Source organism: Sphaerodactylus townsendi, linkage group LG08 (genome assembly GCF_021028975.2).
Source record: "Sphaerodactylus townsendi isolate TG3544 linkage group LG08, MPM_Stown_v2.3, whole genome shotgun sequence".
Lineage (NCBI taxonomy): Eukaryota > Metazoa > Chordata > Lepidosauria > Squamata > Sphaerodactylidae > Sphaerodactylus > Sphaerodactylus townsendi.
Genome location: NC_059432.1, coordinates 61289170 through 61311782, shown reverse-complemented (window position 1 = coordinate 61311782; position 22613 = coordinate 61289170). Strand labels below are relative to the sequence as shown.

At 42.1% G+C, this 22613-nt stretch overlaps 1 protein-coding gene across 7 annotated transcripts in view; it reads right to left on the bottom strand.

Moving 5' to 3' along the window:
• The window catches only part of SH3PXD2A (SH3 and PX domains 2A), a 294236-nt gene that overhangs the window by 109878 nt on the left and 161745 nt on the right, over positions 1–22613 (bottom strand). For 4 of the 7 annotated variants that reach the window (XM_048505256.1, XM_048505258.1, XM_048505261.1 and 1 more), the window contains 2 exons: positions 16615–16643; positions 5467–5511 (listed from right to left, as the gene is read on the bottom strand). In XM_048505256.1, the coding sequence (XP_048361213.1) occupies positions 5467–5511; positions 16615–16643 (74 nt within the window). Of the gene's footprint in view, positions 1–5466; positions 5512–16614; positions 16795–22613 lie in introns of those variants that run through there. The other 3 variants (XM_048505257.1, XM_048505262.1, XM_048505259.1) reach the window with 2 other exon arrangements.

The window sequence follows — 22613 nt, the reverse complement described above, 5'->3', positions numbered from 1 at the left end:
TGATCAAACTTTAAAGGATATTTATTGGACAGGGAGACGCGTGAGACCTCGATAATCTGTGCAAAGCCGTAAAGACCCATCTTTCTTTTTGACAAACAAAGCGGGGACTGGCGTGTGTGTGTTTGGTAGCCCGCCGTATGAACCAGCGAGCAAGGTTCTTGTCCAAGAAGAGCCGCGAAGTTCCTTCTCCTCATTGGGACTCATCGCGGTAGATTCTACCTTTGGGTAGTTATTGCCCCTGGTTGTATGACAATTTTACAGTCAGTGTCTCTGTGGGGTGGCAACTGATCGCATTCCTGCTCCTGAAAAACTCTGGCTAGATCATGATATGCAGGTGGGATGCCAATAGAATCGGGAGCAATCACTGAGGAAGCCAGGGGGGGGGGTGTGTCAGGAGACGTTGGGTTTTCTCCCCAATTCATGTGTTCACCGCAGGGAGGGTCAGTGAATTCTAGGATCCGTTCTTTCCAAATGAACTTTGGTTCATGTAACAATAACCAAGGCATGCCCAAAACTATGGAGTGTTTGGCCACTGGCCACAAAATAAAACTAATTTTTTCTCCCAATGGTGCGGTATAGCGGAGGAGGAGGGAACGGCTGTGTTTTGTACTGGGCGGTCCTTCGTTCGAGGGCTACCGTCCATTTGGGTGAATGGTATGGAAGCTTAGCCAGGGAATTCGGTCAGACCTAGCTCCTCTGCCACCTGGGGCGCATTAAGCAGTGGGAGCAGCGGAATCCCACAAGGGCGAAGGCTATAATGCGAGTGTGTTTAGCGGGGTTGGCCAGAAATGCTTGAACAGTAATGGGGCTGCCTTCACTCACCGCGTCAGGAGTGGGGCCCATGTCCATGGGGGCTGACGAAAGGCAAACAGCTGCTTCCCCTCCTCTGGGTCGCTAAGCCGGTAACGCTTTAGAGGCGAGCCTGTGGGAGGCGGCCCTGACCTGCGTGGTGGTTTGGCAGGCAGTCGCAGCGAGCTGGGCGGTTGGTTTTGTTTTCTTGGGACGGTTGGCTGACTAGATGACCTGGCCCTCCGCCCAGTAAAGACACAATCCCAGTCGGCGGCGGCGTTCAGAAGGTGGTTTTGGTAGAGGCGGCTGGAGCTTGACTTGGTGGACACAGTAGTGGTTTTGGTAGGCGTGACCTCCTTGTGGCGTATTCCAAAGCGAGGCGCCACTTAGGACTAACTGGATCCAATCTGCAATGATGCGAGGAACCCGAATTAAAAACACGTTTCGCGTAGCTTGCCGTCCACAGCATCGAGTATTAGCATTTCATGCGTTCAGGCCACTCAGGAGGAAGTCGAGCAGCCGCGCCGCAGAATTCCGCGGGCAAATTCTGCAAGCGGGCGGTTGCCTTGCTGGGTGGTTTTGAAGGTGCGGATAGCTTCAGACTCGGCGCCTGGCTCTTGAAAAGCGCTCTTAAAGGCTTGGAGGAATCACGGGCACTGTCACGAGAGTCCTCATCCTGCAAATCCAAAAGAGTCCACGAACCAGTCGGCTGCTGCCCCATCCAGGACTGAGCCGATGTCCACGTATTTTTGGCAGCTCAGACGGTATAAATCATCATAGTCTTCCAAGTGGGCATTGAGTTGCAAGATGAAGTAGGGAAGTTTGGGCGGTCCCATCAAAAGCGGGCTGGTATCGAGGGGCGATAAAGTAGCCCGTTCGGCGGACTCTTAAGCCTGCTGGGGAGGTGGTGCGGCGGGTTGAGCAGGTTGGGCAGGCAGCTGTTTATGCGGGGCGGTCGATAGGCGCTGGCGGTGCAGCTGGCGTTTGGGTGGCAGGACCCGAATGCGTGGCCCCCCCTGGCACCGGCATGATCAGTAACAGCATAGACTCCAACTTGGGGCTTCCTGGTCTGCTGCCTCCTTAGTTCCCTCTCCAGCGCCAGCCAGATCCCTCTCCTTGCCGAGTCAATGCATCCTGAATGCGCATGCAAAGCAGCAGCTTTTCTGCCGTTCCAATTTAGCCAGTTAGATCCCGTTTAAGGGCTTCAGTGAGCTCACTTGGCGTGCGCCAAAGAGCCTGAAGAGCAGCTTTTGGCGTTGCGTTGTAAAATCCAGTCTGGAATGTTCCAGGACTTTATCATGGACTGACAGATTCTGGGCATATTAATGCGTTGGGCTGCGTCTTTGTACGGTCCAACTTCGAGCTGGACTTCTTTCGTTGCTGTTCCGGTCCCTCTGCAGGTTTTAGCTCTTGCTGCAACTGTGCCCGTTCCTCCTCCATAGCTGGCGTTCCACGGTTCCATGCAGCTTGGGCATCTGCGCGAGTCGCCCACTTCCTCATCCCAGTCCTCGATGGGAGAGAAACCCGGTCCAGCTGGGAATGCAGGCTTTCGCCGGACTCTTAAAATGCGTCTGGAAGGCGAGACATCGAGAACACCGTAGCCTTGTAGCCACGGTGGCTCGAGGCACCTCAGGTCGCGATAAACTGGCCGGGATTAGGGGTCGATTGGGCGATGCGGATACCCTCCCAATTCCAGGTTTAGTCCGGTGTCCTTTGGGCCGGGCCCCGAATGCTGTGCCACGGTGGTTCGCAGAGCATCACCAAAATCACGAGTCCAGGAATCGTTCAATGGATTCCTGGGTTTGCGCATGAAAGGTGGTCAAGCCCGTCTCCTCCATGACAGGTTGCATCTGAGGTTTGTAATCCACAGCGGGTAGAGATCCGATCCACAGGCTCGATCCATAGACAGCGCCCCCAGCGGCACTCATGGAAGTCCCCATGAGTGATGCCCGTCCCTCGTTCCAGCGGAGTAAAGAGGAAGACTTCGTGCTGATCACGAGGCGAGGAAAAGAGCCACCAGCGAAGGCCGTTCTCCTGCCGGTTCCTCCAGATCCAGAAGGGAAAGGTGGGAGCCCTCTTTGGGGCTACCGCACCTTCGCAGTAACATTCAACCTCTCCATCGCAAGAACCAAGAAGGTCCACTGCACAGGAATATAGATGAATTAGGATTCCTGCCACAATGTAAGGAATTCCATAGAAGCAGAAATAAAAGGCTTTTGGGGTAAAAGTCCATTTATTAAGACATCTTAGAAAGCTCAAGTACACGCAGTGGCAGGAATGGCACTTCCCGCCAGAAGCACAGGTTATAACACCATTCACCCCATCCCCCCTTCCTGCTTCCCATGGGAACGGAGTCTTCATCTCCCGCGCAAAGATAAAGTCTCCGCCGATGCATCTGGCCCATCGCCCGGGCTGTGGAATGCACTCAAGGTTACTTCACCATCAACACCATTGAATCCTTTACAGGGTGGGGATGGGGATTGAGCTTGCACAGAACCTGGCTGAAACATTCATGTATCTCAGTGGATCTCAACCTGGGGGTCGGGACCCCTTTGGGGGTCGAATGACCTTTCACAGGGGTCGCCTAAGACTCTCTGCATCAGTGTTCTCCATCTGTAAAATGGATAAATGTTAGGGTTGGGGGTCACCACAACATGAGGAACTGTATTAAAGGATCACAGCATTAGGAAGGTTGAGAACCACTGATGTATCTAAATGTCTGAGTTATAACTATCAGTCAATGGTACCTATGCAATGGTGCATTTAACAAAGGTCCCCAGATGTACACATCATGCAATAATGGTGTATATTATAATGACCCATTCTTATTTAGCTGTACCAAAGTTCGCATATCTATAGTAATCTATGAACAGCATTACATGGTCAACAATTGGCAAAAGTTTACACTATGAATTAAGAAACTACCATTAACCACATATGTAATATGTCATATTGTTTAGGAATAGTTAATTACTTCACACTTCTTTAGGTGTTGAAAGTATATTTGTAATTTTAAGCCTGTCCTATCAACCTCCTGCTAAATGAATGAAGTTGTTCAGTGCTGATCCTGATCGTTAAAGCTCATTGCAATGAACAGTATCTGGATACATGCAAGTCCTTTAATTTGGTATCAAAATGGTGGCTACATATTGAAATAAAGATATTTTCCTTGGAGTTCTCCTGGGAGGTCCTACAATTGCTCACCGCTCTGGAGATTTACCATCGTCTAAAGACTAGATTATTTGATCAAGAATATCAATTTCTCCTGAGCAAAGCGCAAAGCTCTTGCTCTCCAATATTCTTTGGGATTATCCCTCAGAAATCTAGCCCTGCTATATACCTGGAACAACTTGTTAATTACAATTGCAGATGGGTCATGACTAGAGCAAGGTGTAACTCTTTTCCCTCAGTACATCTTCAAGGTCGCTTTTCTAATATTCCACAAAATGAGCATTGCTGTCGATTCTGTCCTGATACAACTGATTCACTTTCTCATATTTTGCTTTACTGTTCAAAATACAACAACATTAGAACTGATTTGAGGGCTGTATTACCAACAGGATTTATGCTCCTTTCTGATAAGTTAAACATGGCTAAGCTTCTAAATAATTCTAATGTTCACATCTCAGAAGCTGTTTCTATATTTTTACTCTGTGTACTACAAGATGTGCAATAATGATCTTCTTATTGTATTTGGAATTCTTGACACACACCGGTTTTATCCCTAATAAAGGTTTGGGATTGGATTGGATCTTCCCCACCCCCTCTATCCTCCAAACTGGGACTGATAGAGAGCTGTTTCCTGAACCATACAGCCAAGTTTCAGCTACACAAGCAAGATTGATACCCTCTTCCACTACCTAATTATCAAACAGGAAGGTTATAGTTTTTACAAGCCCGGCAATACACAACATCAAGGTCAAAATGAGGTTTACATTGGAGCCCTACCACCAAGGATGAAACGGATTAGAAGGTCAGCGAGCCCTTCTCAGACTCATTGTTAGATCCACTACCTTATCACCCTGATCTATGAAGCACCCAATGGCATCAGTATTTAACCATCTCAGCAATCTGACACATTTATGCCTCATGAGACATTCCCACTGTAGAATCAGGACAGATGGTAAACTGAATTTACTGATTCTTTCATCAGTACTCTGAAGGAAGAAATGAATTGGCTTACCTACTTTACTATATTACCATGAAGGCATGTTATTATCACTTAAGGATTGATCATGACCGAAAATAAATTATGTATTAAATCACAATTCTTGACCCATTTTAAAATCAACGTGGTCTAAATATCCAATGTATCTTCTATTCAATTTGAAATTATGGTATTTTGGGGAACGGCAACATATATCTATCATAGTATAGCAGGACTAAAATTGCATAGGAAAGGGATAAACATCATAACTGCAAATTTTATGATATGGAGATAATCCAACTCTGGAAGGTCAAACTAGAGTCTGTATTTGAATACAGGTAGGTCTCATCTGGATATGAAACACTGAGTGTATGAGTGGGGACTGGTTTTCAGAATCAATTGACATCATTTTTGTACTTGCCATTCCTGTACTTGTCTCCCCTGTTAACTTCTCCAAAGCCCAGTTACAATCCAAATACATCCAGGATACTGAAATGCAAACTCAAACACATAGAAGCATAACATTGTACCTGAAATAGCCTTCTTTGGAGAATCAGACAAGCTGGACATCCAAACTTCAGAGTCCAAGAAAAGGAGCAGCAGAGAAATAAGAAAAGCAGAAGAGGCATTAGTAACAGAGAAAGTTTTCTGGTCTTGCAGAATTCTCATTACTCAAGAAACTACTCATTGGAAAGAGCTGCTAAAGAAGATTAGAAATTGCAAAGTTATTCCCATGGTAGAAATCTGTAGACAACAAGCTCAGAGTGAGTGGAAATAAGCCTTTTGCACCAGCCTAGACCTGAAAGTATTCCATTTAGGATTGCCACTAAAAAGCCAGACCCAGTCATGAACCAGGGCAATTGCTTCTCTTCTCTCCCTACTTTTGGAAACTCTTCAGAGAGGAATTCCATATCTATGAATAACCACCAAGAATAATCCTCTCCATTGCTATGGTACAAGAAGCTGTTTTGACTGATGCTGCAGATCATAATGGACACACAAACCATTCAGGGCTCAACTAGGATTATGCCCAAATGGAAGTTGTATTGGGGTGTTGTGTGGTTTCCGGGCTGTATGGCCATGTTCTAGTAGTATTCTCTCCTGATGTTTCACCTGCATCTGTGGCTGGGATCTTCAGAGGAAGTTGTATTGATGCTGGAGCATTATTTTACATAGTCTCAGCATACATTGCATCACACAGTCTCTCTCATGAAAACAAGATCAGTAACTGAACCATCAAGATAACCTGATGACTAAAGCCTATGCCTCAGTTTCACTAGCTGTAAGATGCAAAGTTAAATTATTGAATGAATGCTGCTTTCTTAAAGAGAAGGCATTTCTTTTACCTGGAAAGCCTTTACCCTCATGCTAAACTGTATGGCTGCCAACTGGTTATTGTGTGGTAAGGAAAAGGTATTTTGTATGTGCTCAAGGGCATTATTTTAGATGTTCTAGAGCCAAGCCATGGCACAGAAATCAGCTTCTGGGGCTAAACCTTTTCCATGAGGCTTTTATTTTAGGAGGAGTTCATGCATGACATGAAAAACAAATACATACTGGGTCTTGCTATTGAGGTTTCACTGGGTAAAGAGAAACAGAGGTGACAGCATAATGAAATAAAGCCACAAAATAATTCCATCCAGGGAAAATATTTCAGAACTCCCCAACTACCCCAAACAGAGTTTGCAATGGCCATGCCAAACCAATACTGAAAGAGCCAAAAAAACAGGCAATGATGAAAAATATCTGGAATAAGAAAATGCCTGGAGCTTATGGCTCTATTGGAACCATATGCTCCTGCAATAGCACATGATGAGGTTTTTAAAAAAATAGTACACAACTGATCTACTTGGTGCATGGGATTGAGAGAGAAAGAGAGTCAGATTTTATCCTTGAACAAGTTTCCCTAAGAATAGATGAAGCGGAACCAAGTTACTCTCACGTTTGCCATTTAATAAGATTGCCCTGAATGCTACTTGGCTGTAAATTTTTAAATGAAGCATTTCTCTCCCTTCACATGACTCCTCCCCACCAACAGCAGCTGATCTAAGGCAGAGCGTAAAAGGCAGGGAACCGAAAGGGGAAACCCTGGCAAGCTATAGTGCAGATGTCCAAAGAAAAAGATGAATGTATATATCGGAAGAACACCAGAGCTCCCCGCATCTGACAGGAGCTAGACAAAGATGAGAGGGCTTCTGAAGGGGAAGACAGCTAGCCTATCCGGTTCTAAACATCTGCTTAGCATTACTTTAACACATTTCTATACCACTTTTCTTTACTTTACACCAACCCTAAGGCAGTTCAAATAACATTTTCTTATACCATCAGTATAAAAGCGGCTGGACACTATTTTATGGTATTTATTTGGATACTTTTCCTTGTTTTTGAGAGCCAGTATGGTATAGTAGTTCAAAGGGGAAAACATCTGGAGAACCAGGTTAGATTCCCCAGTCCTCCACATGAAGCCTGCTGGGAGACCTTGGGCCAGTCACAATTCTCTTAGAACTCTGCCCATATGGAGGCAGGCAATGGCATACCACCTCCCTTTTCCCTTGATAACCTTGTAGAGGCCTGGCTGAGAAAGCCCTTGACACACACACCATTTCTCTGTAACATAATGCCCATTTCAATAAGAAATTAGAAGCACAGAACTCTCACTTGCATTGCTTAATACAGAGTTCTGACTTCTACACAATTGGTTTTTAGACAATAAATGCAGTTACTCTACGCTTGGAAGTAGAAGAGTGTAACAAACAAAATTTCCCGTTGTGTTTCATTCGAAGTATAATGTATGTTGTCTTTATGCTTAAAGAAAGAATCCAATCTCATTTGAGTCATTAGGAATCTATAGGATTATTTTGTTTTGTCTGGACACTTTAGGCCCACAGGGAGATTTCCAATTTCAGGGAGTCCAGACAGATTGCAGCTTTCCTCCCTCCCCTCTTCCCATATGGTTGCTATATTAAGCCAGCATGCATTCAGATCTGAAGGAGGCTATAATACTGCTATTTTAGGGTCCGAGTGGTACAGCTGGATTTTAAGAGAGAGTCTGGATAGCTTCATTGCCATCAATAACATTTACAGCTATGCAAGCTAGGAGGAAATGGCAGGAATCTGGGCAAGAGCTGAACGCCTGCCAAAAATGGGGAGGGAACTTTGGCTGATGACCAGACAGTATCACTTAACTGATTAAACGCATTTAGGGTCTCCGTGAAGAAGTACAGATCATCAGAAAGTCTGCAGTATGCTAAGCTGGTGCAACAAAGCCCAGTTGCTTAACCCATTCTTGTTTAGAGTCAACATTTGCTTTTTTCTACCCTAATAACTGCAGAGATGGACCTTACCATATATGATGCCATTCCCACTTTAAGGTATACTCTTTCAGAATACATGTTACATTTATGTTCAGCCTCCCCTCAGAATACAAAGCAACATACATGAGCTTCCTACAAGGTCTTCCACACACACTGAAAGACTTCCTTAGGACCATCTGTAAAGACCATCTGTCCCCACGTCACAACCCAGAGTCAGTACGGAAAGTATCTCATTCTCGTAAGGCATTTTAGAGTGTATAATGAAATCTACCCCTACAAACAACAAGAAGTTCTGCAGCAACAGGAGTAACTGCATCCTCAAACCATAGGTGAGTTGCCCAAGGGGTATGCATAGTTGGAAGGAATGCCACAGCAGCAATCATGCAGAGAAGCAGGACGTTGACCTCCTTTTTGTTTTTATGACACTTGAGTAGTTTGTCATAGCATTCAATTTGAGAGTTACTGGTATACAAACTGAATTTGCTGTTAACTCCCACTGAATGTTCCCAGTCCAACAGACTATTTTTGTCCTACCTAATCCGGTGTTTCAAGTGTGTGTACAGAATATGTTTTGAACACTAACCTTAGTCTTTTTTCCAACCACATCTCAGCCTTTTTCAGGGGAAACATCCACCATATCATGCTACATTTCAATTAAAATTCAAGTAGCTTGCATTTGCTTTGGAAGGAAACTTCCATGAAACCAAAATATGCAACATCAGAAGTATAGATGTAGCATGATATGGATTTTAAAACACAGTCAAGTAGCTACAGCTACATATATCCCATTTGCACAACCTTACCAGACTGGCAATGTCTAGTGTACCGAATGGCCCAAAGCCAAGCAAACAATTCCTCTGATATTCACGGCACTTTTGCTTCCTGTTTCAACCATTATGTCTTTGCCCAGCACAACCATTACAAACCCAAAGGACTAAAGCGCAGAATAAGTACAAAATTCTATTCAAAAATGACAAAAGAATACAGCCAGAAATCTCATCCTGTTTTTCAGCCTCTCACAGAGTAAGGTCCAAACAGGAGAACTTGCTGGGAGGAGCATAGACACATGGAGCAAGACATGATTCTCTAGAATCAGATTTCTTTTGGCCAAGTCAACCCATTTGAAATTTTGCCACAGGAAAATGCAACTTCTCACTCAGAGGTGTCTCTATGGTGGGGTAAGGCAGGGCATGTGCTCTGGGCACTGCTCCTCAAGGGGTGGCAGCCCACACACAGTAGTCTCTAGGAGCAATTGTGCTCCACACCTGAACTCCACATGGAATTCAGGGGCAGGCATGCAGTTGAAAGCTGAACCTGACCAGCATGCAACTGGACTTGTCCCACCCTAAACTCCAGATGGAATTTGGGGATGGTGCCTGTGTACTGATGGGCTGCAGTTTAAAGCTTGACCCAGCCTGGCTTAGCTTTAAACTGCTGGCTCCACTCCCACTTACGATCAGATAGAACTTGGGGACGGAGCCAGCAGTATAAATATGGAGCTGGTGATGCTGGGCTCAACTAAAGCTTGACCCAGCCTGGCTGAGCCTAATATCTGAGCATTAGATCTATTCCAGCTTTATACTGCTGACTCCATCCTTCAAGCTCCACCAACAGTCTAATCAAGCTTGGGAGGTGTACCAAGAAGTATAAAACTGGAGATGGTCAGACCCATTGCTCAGTTTGATGCTGGTCTTAAATTAGCTGGGTCAAGCTTTAAAACGCAAGCTCAAAATCTGCAGTTTAAAACTTGAATCAGCTAAGCCCTGCATCGAAGAGGCACTTGCCCCTGAACCCCATGTAGAGTTTGGGGGCAGAGCAAGCCATCATGGTTGCCCTGGTGCCATTTTCAACAGGTACATGTAGAAAATTAAGTTAGTCCTCATGCAAGTTATAGAAATGTAAAGCATCGAGTCATTACTGACTGATGGGATGACATCACATCACAACATTTACTAAGTAGACTTTGTTTACAGTGTGGTTTGCCATTGCCTTCTCCAGTCATTCATATTATAAAGGATATTATAAATCAAGAATTAAAATCACTGAGAAGGAAACTGCTTCTTTTACTTTAACTTCAGGCCTTTGGCATTAAGGGATGAATAATAGCAGTGATGGGCTTCACACAGAGGACAAGCTCTGAAACTGGTTGTTTGGTTGTTATCCTCTATTGTCACCACAAATATAACCCCAACCTTAATTAAACGCAGGGAACAAGGCACATGCGCCTTATAGGGCTTTCCAAAAACTTGTGGATTTCTTCCTTTTGCATTACTTCAGTCATCATGTTTAGTTGCCCGAGCAACCAAAATAACCAGCATATCAGCCAGCATGGTATAGTAGACAGAGGCTAGGATCTGGAAGACTCAGGTTCATATCCCCACTCAACCATGGAAGCTTGTTGGGATACCCTGCTGGAACGAATGAGAGATCTGGGGGTACTCCTGGATTCATTGCTGTCGTTTGAGCTTCAGGTGATGATGGTGGCCACCAGGGCCTTTCAGCAGCTCTGTCTGGTTTGCCAGATCCACCCAGTTTTTGGACAAAGGGGACCTGGCCACAGTATTACACGCTCTGGTAACCTCCTGATTGGTTTACTGTAATGTGTTCTACCCTTGAAGACAGTCCGGAAACTGGAGTTAGTGAAGCATGCAGCAGTTAGGCTGTTAGCCAGTACATCTGGTCAAAAGCACATCATGCTATTCCTTGAGGAACTGCAATGGCTCTCAATTCACTCCAATTCAAGGTGTTGACATTGACATACAAAGTTCTGAACAGTTAGGCTCTTGCCTACCTGAAGGAGTGCCTGTGCCTGTATGTGCTTCTTTGGGCACTGACACCACAGGGGAAAGCACTCCTGGTGGCACCTTCCCCTGCCAAGATGCAAGGGGCAGGGCACAAGAGGAGGGCTCTTCCTGTGAGGATTGTCCCTAGGCTCTAGAATAGTCTCCCCTCAGAGATTCACCATGTGCCTACCCTTTATGGGTTTAAGTGCATGGCAACCTTCTACTTCTCCCAGGCATTTGGTTGGCCTCTCTGGAAACCTCCTCTACAGCTGCTGGTCTGGGGGCAGGGTGGAGATGAGGGTTACTTTAATTTGGTTTTTATTGCTGTTTTAATTATTATATTTCATTCATGATGTTTTTATTGTGGTTTTAATTTTTTTAACTATTGTAACCCACCTAGAGATGCTAGTGTGAGGTGGGGTATAAATATAATAAATAAACAATAAATATAGTAAATTAGGAATTCCAAATGCTTCAGGTCAGATCAAGTCCCAGAGGAAGGAATGTATTTCAGAGGGACACCTGCCAACATGTGTAGAAAGCACAGAACCCCATTCTCCAAATCTTTTAGTCAGCACCAGTCACATAAAGACAAGGAGGCCTAGGCTGCTGGTTAGATGCAAAGCAATAAGTGTTCACTTGCTTCATTTCTTCTCAAGTGTTGGTATTTTGCTTGTGGCCTTCTTTATACTGTTGTGTTGTATTTAGGTGTTAAATCTCTGGTGAAAGAATTTCTATTATCATCTTCTTTCAGAAGCAACTGAATTGTGTCCTTCCTTCTCCTTGCGGCTGCCCAGCTGCAGGTAATGACACCAGGAAACAACATATGATTCAGTCCTCACAGAACTGTTCCACCACTGATACAAAAGCAGATATACGAGACAAACTTCCCTCAGAAGTATCTCAACCAGAATGTATCTTTTAGGTTAACTAACCTTTTTTCTGAAGAGGAGTCACAAAGGCCAATCCAACCATCTATTTTTAGATATTTATATAATGCTTTTCTCCCTAGTGGGGACCCAAAGCAGCTTACAATATTATTGTCCTGTTATCCATGGTATCCTCACAACAATAGCCCTGTGAAGTAGGTAGCATGAGAATGTGTGACTGGCCCAAGGTCAGCCAGAAAGCTCTATCACAAAAAAGGTGATTCAAACATGGGTCTCCTCTATGAAACCCTAATATTTTACTGAGCATTCCCCAGGATATCAAAATACATCCATATAGTATCATTAGAAACAGTAAGAAGTCAGAACTCCACAAGAAAGAGCTTGTCATGCTGCAAGCACAATACAATGGTTATGTTCATCTGTTCACATAATCTGACCTGGCAGGGGTCAGGGGAACTGTATCAGTCATGCTCTGGCCCCAGGGCATCTGGGACAGACCTTTTCCTTCAGGCTATGAGAAAGCAGATCCTTGAGAAGTGCTTTCCATTGTCACACAGTTTCTACCACCCTGGAAGCAGGGAAGATCCTATTTTAGAAGTTACCCTAAAAGTTCCCTTTGAAGTAGTTTGAATGATCTATCATATAAGATTAAAGTACATGTGAACTAACCCTGGGGCAAGAGAAGAATACATTAGAATAGGCCATCCAGCTAGCGCATTTCTTTTAGCAGAGAGCAGGGGCGGGGGGGGGGGATGGGACAAGGCTTCAGTTCATTTGAGAGTGGCATAGAAGGGGCAGAGGTGCCAAAATTCATCTACACAGACAGAGGAGCACCATTTAGCCAACAATACAGGCACAAGTGATGAAGTAAAATCAGACTGGTTTTAAAGGCTTTTCCCAATTAGGTGCCAGGGTCAATGGAAGATAAAGAAAATCTTCTCTCTTCCTCAGATGACAGATCCACAACAGCCAAGACTATGCACTTTTTCACAGAATGCAGAACTGACATAGCATTTGGTTCTGGTGAGTTTTCCGGGCTGTGTGGCCGTGGTCTGGTGGATCTATCATCTGGTGGATCTACCACGGTCACACAGCCCGGAAAACCCACCAGAACCAGTTGAATCCGGCCGTGAAAGCCTTCAACAATACATTGTCATAGCATGCTTTGCCCAAATGTTGAGGGCCAGCAATTGGCACAGAGGCAATATTGAAGGAAGGCCCTTCCTTTCATATCCAGCATGTGAGCTTCCCAGAGGCATCTGGCTGGTCATTACAGACCACAGAAAGGTCCTTTTGTCTGATCACTGGGGTTCAAACTAGGCTAGCGCTGGCAACAACAATCTTTTTATTGATTAAAGCAGCAGAGATCTTTCCTATGTGCTTGCTTTCTTATGGTCTGAAGAAGCAATTTTTGGCTAAGCAACAGGCTAGGATTGCAGCACGTCCATGCTGGGTCCACTGCATAAGGGTTCTGCCATTAATTTTAGGATTAAAAGCAGACCAAATTCCAAGAGGACAGATGGTATTTTGGAGAGGAGAAAAATGGATTAGCCTAATTTGTCACCATTACTGCGTAAAATCATAGCTGTCGGATCGATACAACAGATTCTTTAAAACCAGTGAGGACCTTTTTTTTTGTACTGTTGACAATATAAATTAACCCTATTGTCCAGTAATAGAATCTAGCACTTGCTACAGATAAGTATTTATAGTCTACGATGTGGTACAGCAGCAAGAGTACTGAAAACGGTACCAGGCAGACCCAGGTTCAAATCTATTCATGATCAGAGACAAGTAACTACTTCTTAGCTGAAGGTCTCAATCTGTAAAGAACTGATAGTTGCAGCAGAGTTGTTGCTGTTGGGGGGGGGGATATAGGGTTGCCAACTCGTTAGGAATTTCCTGGAGATTTAGGAGGCTTGGACAGGGTCAAGTTTGAGAAGGGATCTCAGTGGGGTATAATGCTGCAGAGTTCACCTCCCCTCAAAGCAGTCATTTTTCCCCCAGGGGAAATGAGTTCAGTAGTCTAAAGAGCATGTGTAATTCAATCTCCAGCCTTTACCTGAAGGTTGGCAACCCTAGGAGGAAAAAACAAGAAAGAAGGTTCAAGCTTCAAAAAGTACATGAGCACTGTTTTATGATGAAAACATTACCAATGGATGCTTGCTTTCTGTTTCTGAGGGCAGACTGAAACTTTCTGCCATCTTGTAGAGTCCTGACGGCCCTACTCCACTTTGGTCCACTCTAGCCTTCCCCAGACCTACAACAAGGACTACTAGAGAAGCACAGTCCAGTTTTTCAAGAGAAATAGAATTTGGTACTGTGAATCCCACAGTTAAGCACTGAAATATCCTTTGGTCCCCAAATTCCTTTATTCAAAGCAAATTAGTGGAAGAGTAATAGCTAGGGATTTTGAAACCACCATGAAAAATTGAGAAAAGCAGTCCTCAAAGTATGGTTTAAAGACAATGTGATATTCTCTTGAAAGGCTACTTTGAGGCCTTTTCTAAGGCACACAAAAACATTTCAGATTTTACAAACAAACTACAAAAAACTCATAGTAAAAATTATTTGAACAGCATTCTGGTAATTTATCATTTATGAATGCATAGAGCTAGAAGTTGGAAACTCCCAAATACAAGTTACTTGCCAATGTTTCTATATACATTGTGTACATTCCCCAAGGACTGAATACAATAATGAAAACATGAGGTAATCTTGTTATACTTCATGGTCCTGTATGGGGAACTTGAACATGGGTGACCGAAACTCTGATCTACACTCAGCCATCAAAAGCTGATCACTTCGGTTTGGGGAAAAGTCATAATTTCTATTCAAAATGTCTTAATTAAATAAGAACTCCAATCATATTTATTCTACCCATTTCATACTGTTAAGAGTGGACTGGGAAGCAAACAAGCCAAGAACAAGCCAAACTGGGTGGCCCCATAAGTCAGAATTGAATGGATCCCTCAGTGGTGGAAACAGTAGGTTTCCTCCTGACAACAGGCGGTGTGGGGGCAAACAATGGGTGATCTGACATATATTATTATAGCCAACGAAAGATATGAGCAACATGGGACCTGAGGCTTTGGGCAAATGTTTGGTATATATGCTCCTGGTCACCAGTGGTCGACCAGGAAATTTCCCTGAAAGTTAAATGCTCTGTCCACCTCTGCACACAGTAGATATCTATTGTACACAAGTCAATGGTTCAACCTTGTTGCAGGGTTTCCAAGAGAGGAAGGGCCATCACTATTGCACAGTTGAACTGCAGAATATAAGCATATTGTTAATCAGCTAATCAAGCTAGAAGGTGTGTATCTTTCCTTCATGAAAGGAAATATAAACTCTCTAATTTCAGTCCCTAATTCAAAAGCATCAGAAACTTTAACAAAGTAAAACCAACCCAAGGTTTTCTACAAAGTCAAACCATTAGCCCATTTATCCCAATGCCAACAGTTCCCTAAGATCTTTGGCAGAGGGCCTTCTCAACCCTGCTAGTAGAAATCTTTTAAAACAGGAGATAATAGGGACTTCCATCCAGAATATGCTGTATTGTTGAACCATAAGCCTCTTCCCTATTAGCACAGGAAAGTCTGAAGCAACACTTCAATATTTCAGTTCCTTAACAGACCTGCTAATAAAAGTGATAGAGATCAAACTATTAAGAACACAGAGAATGTTAAGATAACCCTTATGAAGAACATGATAACCCATAAGATAACCCTTATGAAGAACAATAGGTCTGGTTCTGGTGGGTTTTCCGGGCTGTGTGGCCGATAGGTCTTCCTGTTTTTCCAGGGAACAGTAAACTACAAAAGACAAAAAAAAATACATGCCCCAAAACGAAACCCACAAGGCAATAGGTAGATAAGCAAATGGAAAAAGCCAAGAACAGAGGATGCTGGAGCTGTATCTTTAACAATCTTACCACTGTATAATAAGCCACACTTACCCACTTCTATTCTACATTTCTACACAGGTAAAAAATTCAGGTGCTCATCCTTTATAAACATGGAAGTGGACAGGAAGACAACTAAATTTGGAAGGGCAAAGGAAGTAGAAGATCCAAAAGAAAGAGGATACAAAATACATAGTGTATGTATTCCTGTTCTAACATAAATAAGCTCAAATAAACCCTGGACAGGCTATTTGCAGAGCTTTTTTTATAGCAAAGATAACCTTAGTGAAGAATTGGAACTTACTTGGGCTGATTCTGCATGGGCAAAAAACAGCAGTGTGAAAACGGTGTGAAAATGGTGTAAAAGGGTTTAAAACGGTGTAAAAGGGTTTATACTGTTTTCACACCGTTTTCACACCGCTGTTTTTGGACCATGCGGAATCAGCCTTGGAGTCCATTTAGGAAGACTACAGAACCACAAGAGGTTGCCAAAACATGAAACAGCTATATTCTTGAACTGGAGATTTTTAAGTATCCATTCAAGTAAATAGATCTCAGAGAATAAGGAGGAGGTAAATTTTCAGCTCAAATATGCATTTTGATCTGCTCAGTGATACAAATCTGTTTGATATCATTTTCTTTAAGGTGTAGCAGCACTAAATTAAATCATCCATTAAGCATCCACTATATTACACTTAAAAAGGAACAACTGCCACAAAACACTTTGATTCTGGGTTTACACATTAGGCTGAACACCAAGAAAAGATAAAATAATAGAGTCCCTTACCTGATTTCCTTTTTGAGGAGCCATAATCCCTGAAAAATAGGCAACAACAGATAGACATGATTAGCTCTTGCAGCACAGGAGAAGCAAAAGGCGGGTCCCAGGTTCCCACCCACTTGCTCAGAGGTACATTGTGGTCTCCCCTTCTTTTAAACTGAAGTGTGGGATCACAAAGCATTGACACACACACACCCTCCGCTGATCAGCAGCAGCTGGTGCTTCTGCAGCACTACAGTCTAACAAGCCCATGTGATGCATAGGAAGAACAGACCATCCAAGCAAGGGAGGGGGAGGGAGAGGATATCAATATTTCCCCCTCTTTAAATCAAGCTTCTTGTGGTGCTGTTGCTGACTTAACCCCTTATCAGTTTTCTCCTACATAGGCACAAGTGTACTGCCATTCCCTGCAAGGTTCCTGCATTTGCTTCATTAAGCAGCATTTTGTGATTCTCGCAGACCTGGGATTTTTACAAGCTATTTAGCATCTGAACAGCCTGCAGCTCTTTCTAGTTATTTCAATTTAACATTGTCATCCTACTGAAAAATCCTTCTTTGATACAAGGGAAATGACTCCTTTTTTCTCACTGCTTATGATCCAGTAAGCATGACTATGGGTTGAAAGGGTCCTTTCTTCCAAAAAAAGATCTTGTTAAGCAGGACTGTAGTACAGAATAGCTAAAATGGTATTTCCTTAAGAGCTTGCCCTTCCAGATTTTAAATTATGAAGTCATGATGAACTTCATCAAGATTTACTATGTATTTCTCAGGAATGTGTTCAAATGATTGTCTATCAATATAATTGCTCAATAATTTTTTCCCCTGCTGGACCTGCAAATGTCATCAACATAATGCTCAGTAGATTTCTTTTGTTTTCCACTTGCTTTTATATTTACAATACTACAAATCCATTTGTGTGTGAGTGTTTTATACTTTTACAATCATTCCTACTCAGTATTAAAGAAGTCAATGTGGTTTTAGCAAAATTGCATAGCTACTTGCTAGGAATCTCAATGGATTGGTATAACTGGTATAACATTAAAGGAACACATACACACAGTGGTGGAAATAATTTAACAACCGGTTCCGGTGGTGGGATTTAAATAATTTAATAATTAGTTGAATACAAGAGGCATTTTAACAGCTGGTTCTGCCGAAGTGGTGCAAACCTGCTGAATCCCACCACTGCATACACACTACCAATTTTTTGTGGTTCTCTTACCTCCAAGTACCAAAAACTTTTAGCTCTTGGGGCTAAACCGCCTGATAGAGGTAACGCATTTCATGGTAGCTATTTCTATTCCAGGAACATTACATCTGAGTCAAAAGAAAGCTTCTCCAACCCACCTCCCACTACAATTCAAATTTAAAGTTTAAATTTGCTGCCTTGTATCACTTTTCCCTACCTTGTCACCACGATACGTCACTTGTAGACTTCTGTATGGATATGCTCTGTATGTCATAGTAACCCCATGGTACTAAACATTTGTTCTAGTATAACTGGTTGTTATTGATATGTTGTTGTTTTAAAAAAAATCTCAATTTCCTCTTTACTTTTTTTTTTCAGCACTAAGGAGAAAAACATCTTCTCTGAAGACCCATGGAAGGACTTCAGCCAGTAGCAGCCCTGTGTCTCTCTCAGTGACCAAGAAGTGTCTACAGGACTTTGGTGTCTTAATCAATAATCAGTCTGTTTCTTCTAGCTTCTATGGTGTACCACAGGAAATATGAAAGTTCTAGAGCATCCACTCTTTGAAACCATTCTACGAGTTCCATTTCTCCCTCCAAAGCTGCCACTACCTCCAGTGTTACTGTAGTATGGAGGTAGGTTGTAATTCTGGGACAATTCCAGGCCCCACTTTTAGATTAGCAGCCTTATGTTTCTAGCACTTCAGAGAGCAAATCTCAGCTGTATTAGCAGAAGCAATCTCCATTAATTATTAACAACTACCCTATTTACTACCCCCCCAAAATATTATCTACAAAAATATAAAATCTGACACTTTTAAGGTGGTAATTATCAGTAAACAATCAAGCAAAGTTTAAGTCTAAACAGGGCTTCAAGTGTACATTTTATAGTATACAGGGTTTCAAGTGTACACTTTACAATACATTTTTATAAAATTTCAAAATGCCTTGAAATTACAGGAAGAAAGTAGACAAAGAATACATTGTATTTTATAATTTTCAGTAAGATCGATCATTCTCATCTATGATCCTATGAGTAAGAGGAATGGAGAAGCATAAGTTATTCTATAAAACAGGATAAGAAGTTAGACATTTTATCTGTTATTTGAAACACCTGTATGAAAGAGGGTGAATAGCAAACTACAGATTCTCACTGAAAGAACAGTGCATCTAAATGGATGGTAGATATTAACTAGCATGGCTGCTGATTACTTCAATCAGTTGCCATCAGTACTCAACTTTTACTATCCAGTACATTCCCAGAATATCTCAGAGATAAAATGGTACCAAGCTATCTATGCTATTCATATACACAGAAGGAGCTTTTGATTTTAGTCTGAAGAGCTGTTAAAGGACCTAGGATCACTGAAAGTAATGAGTAAGAATAAAGTAGTGAATCAAGTAGAATTAAAAGAATTATTTCTGTGCAACTGTATTCATCCCTGATATTACTTTTTTGTGACCCATGCATTTTCATTATTAATGCATTATATTTATATCATTTCTTTCATTATGTAATTCAAGGTGATTCACATGGTATTCTCAAGTGGCCTCTATTGACTTATCTTCAACATGGTTGTTCTATCATGTATCCGTCAATCATACCATGGGAACCATGTAGTTCACTATTTCCTTTATCCTACTTGGCATGTAAATGGTTAAGGTTCACTGGAGATAATTTGCTATATTTTATTGAAATAATTTTTGCTCTGCTCTTCTATTTCAGATGGGCATCACATGAGAATGTGTAACACCCATGCTCAGAATGGGTTGACCCAGAAAGGGGTGGAGACTCAAAGCAGCAGGAAGCTGCAGAGCTCATGTAGTTTGGAGGAGAAAAGGCTACCAAACTTGGAACATGATTTGTATAAGCCCTTAACACCTTGTTAAGGGCTTTTGTGGTTGTAATGGGTGAGAGTTCTCCTGGAAACCTTCATCATGATGAATCCTGTTCATCAAGCCCTTGGAGTCTTCAGGAGCCAACCCACTTGCAAAGAAGAATTGGACTTGGCAATATCAGTAGACTGTAAATATAAGGACTTGAACTTGCAACTTAACAGGACTGTAATGTGTTAAATGTTAAAAGTGTTATTTGTTAAGAAAGTAAACCATTTTGTTTTAAATTTAGTTTCTTTGCAACTCCTTCCAAGTATTGCCTCACAGAACTCACAAGCTGAGGTTACACGTGCACACACAGAAGTGGAGAAGAATGTCATTAAACTAATGTCATCTATTTAAAAAAAAATCAGTATGAAAATACTCCTTCCCCCACAAAATGATCATCCAAGTAAATGATTGGCAAGAATTTAAGAATTAACATTTAAGAATGCATGTTTATCATCAAATACAGCGGATAATATTATGCCTAATGGTAATGTACCACTTAATTTCTGTCTTATGTTCATAAATAGTTAAAACTGAAATATAAAGACATTTCCAGCATTCCTTCTCCCATTTTCCAAGACAAAACCCTATGAAACAACTGTAAGAAGTATCCTATTCATTTCCTGAACTAAATTACAGTATTGTGGGGCCTTTTTTACATGAATTTGTCCCTTCACAATTTAGGTTGAGTTTTTCCATAGACTCAGAATGACCTTTATTGAGATGACAATAAGTCCAAGAGTCCAAAATTCCTTGCCTGCAGCAAAAACAAGAGAGAGAAATTTCTGAAGTCCTCTCTGATAAACAAGACAGCAGAGAAAGAGTCCAAGTTGAAGAGAAGGGGCTGTATAGAAGCGATGCTTCTCTGACAACCAGAGTGGTGCTATGGTTAGGATATTATGGTAGAATGAGAGACTCAAATCTGATGGTAAAGCTCATTAGGGCTACATCCATACGTTACTGGAGTCAGCACCATAGCAATCGTTCCTAACAGGATTACCCAGTGTGGACAACACAATTCAGCCTTATTCAATATTTAAAGGACAACAATATGGCCCAGCCTACTTTCAAGGTCACTTCAAGGATAAAATGGAATGGGAATATATGCTACCCTGAGCTCTTTAATAAAAAGCTGGGACAAAATGCAACACTAAGAAGATATTCAGAAGCCTAACTGCTCAAATTCTACAATTTAATATGTGTTGAAAGTGAAACCATTGCTCCAAAAGACACTGAGTTCAACAAGACTTATTCCCAAGCAAAATTATAGTAAAGATGATAAACTTCAAAAAGAAATACAAAGGGAAAAGGGAATCCGTTGGTATAAGAGAAAATGATGTTGCACCAAATCAGCTAAAGGCTCAATATAAATGCCAGAACTGAAAGTCAGCAGTGGCCACTTTTCCTGATGACTTTTATTCATTTTTGAGATTGTATTACTTTCCTGGATGCTGGCTGAGCACTGACTTGATGAGATCATTATTGCATTAGGCTAAAATATATGGCTTTAGGGTACAGGGAATGGAGCCATACCTCAAGGTAAGTGCAGTGAATATGGAAGAACACATCAGATGGCCCTGGTCAGCAGGGGTATCAATTAAAACCAAACAACCTTCTTTTGAATAGGTCATCTAGCACTTGGATATGCAACATGCATGTTTACTGTTGGCTTTTTCCTGGAAAGATGAAGGACAAAAAATAAGGTCTTGCTTAAGAGTCCTGCTCCATCTGGTTTTGCTTTGCCCTGTTTATCCCATCAGTTTAGAAATTTCTTTACAAAAGGCAATTTACCTCACCCAAGGATCTGCCCTGTAGAGCAGCCTGAATCTTTTGTGAGCCAATTTTCAAATTATTCCTTGTGTCAAAACAAAAAGGACTTTTATTTCACTGTGTCTGGAATGAGGAAGGATATTGCTTTCTCTGAAGTGGCACATTTCTTATTGAATGTAAATAATGACAGGCAGAGAAACAAAAACAGTTCACTGAGCAATAGTACCATTTTCATTATTTATTGCACTGTTCTTACAGATTCATAGTAAAAATGTGAGTTCATCATAAAAACAACAGTCATTGCATCCACTGTTTGAACACATACAACATTTCTTTTGTGGTTCTTTGCAGGGACTAGTAATCTGTAACGAAATTTTTAGCACCTTCACAAAGCTATAAGCCCTATGTTTTTTTGGCAGAAACCATGGCAATTAAAGTGATTTCAGTCTGGTTTGTTTGCAATGAATGTGATTTCCAGAGAGGTCCTCTATGTAGGTTCTCTATGTAACCTAAAGCTACTGAAATAATTGGGTTTAGACACGAGTAATTTTACACAGAACTCCACGGTTAATGAGAATATAGACCTTTTGTCTGTTAATACCTAGTTACATATAACTTCAGTTATGACAATGCAAATTCATGGTTTATGAAACCAGGACTGTAGATGATAATTCAAATTCTTATTTGCTTTGACAAAACCTGGATTCATCATCCCTGCTCCATCCCAAAGACCCAGGCATATCTTAGCCTGTTTTGTGAAGGTGACATCAGGCAGCAAGACAGAAATAAGCCATGATGCTACACGTGCAGATGAATCATAGTTAAGACTGAGATTAAGAAACCAACTTCAAACTGTGGTGTCAAAATCTATGTAATCATACTGGAGGCGCTTGTGTTTAGATGACCACATTAACCATAGATAGTCTAATTCCGTGGTGGCGAACCTTTGGCACTCCAGATGTTATGGACTACAATTCCCATCAGCCCCTGCCAGCATGGCCAATTGTAGGGGCTGATGGGAATTGTAGTCCATAACATCTGGAGTGCCAAAGGTTCGCCACCACTGGTCTAATTAAACCATGGTTCTGAATGAGGTCTGAACAGAATCATTACACCCAAATAAGCAGGGCTTCTTGAATCAATTAGAGCTGTTCATCACTTTC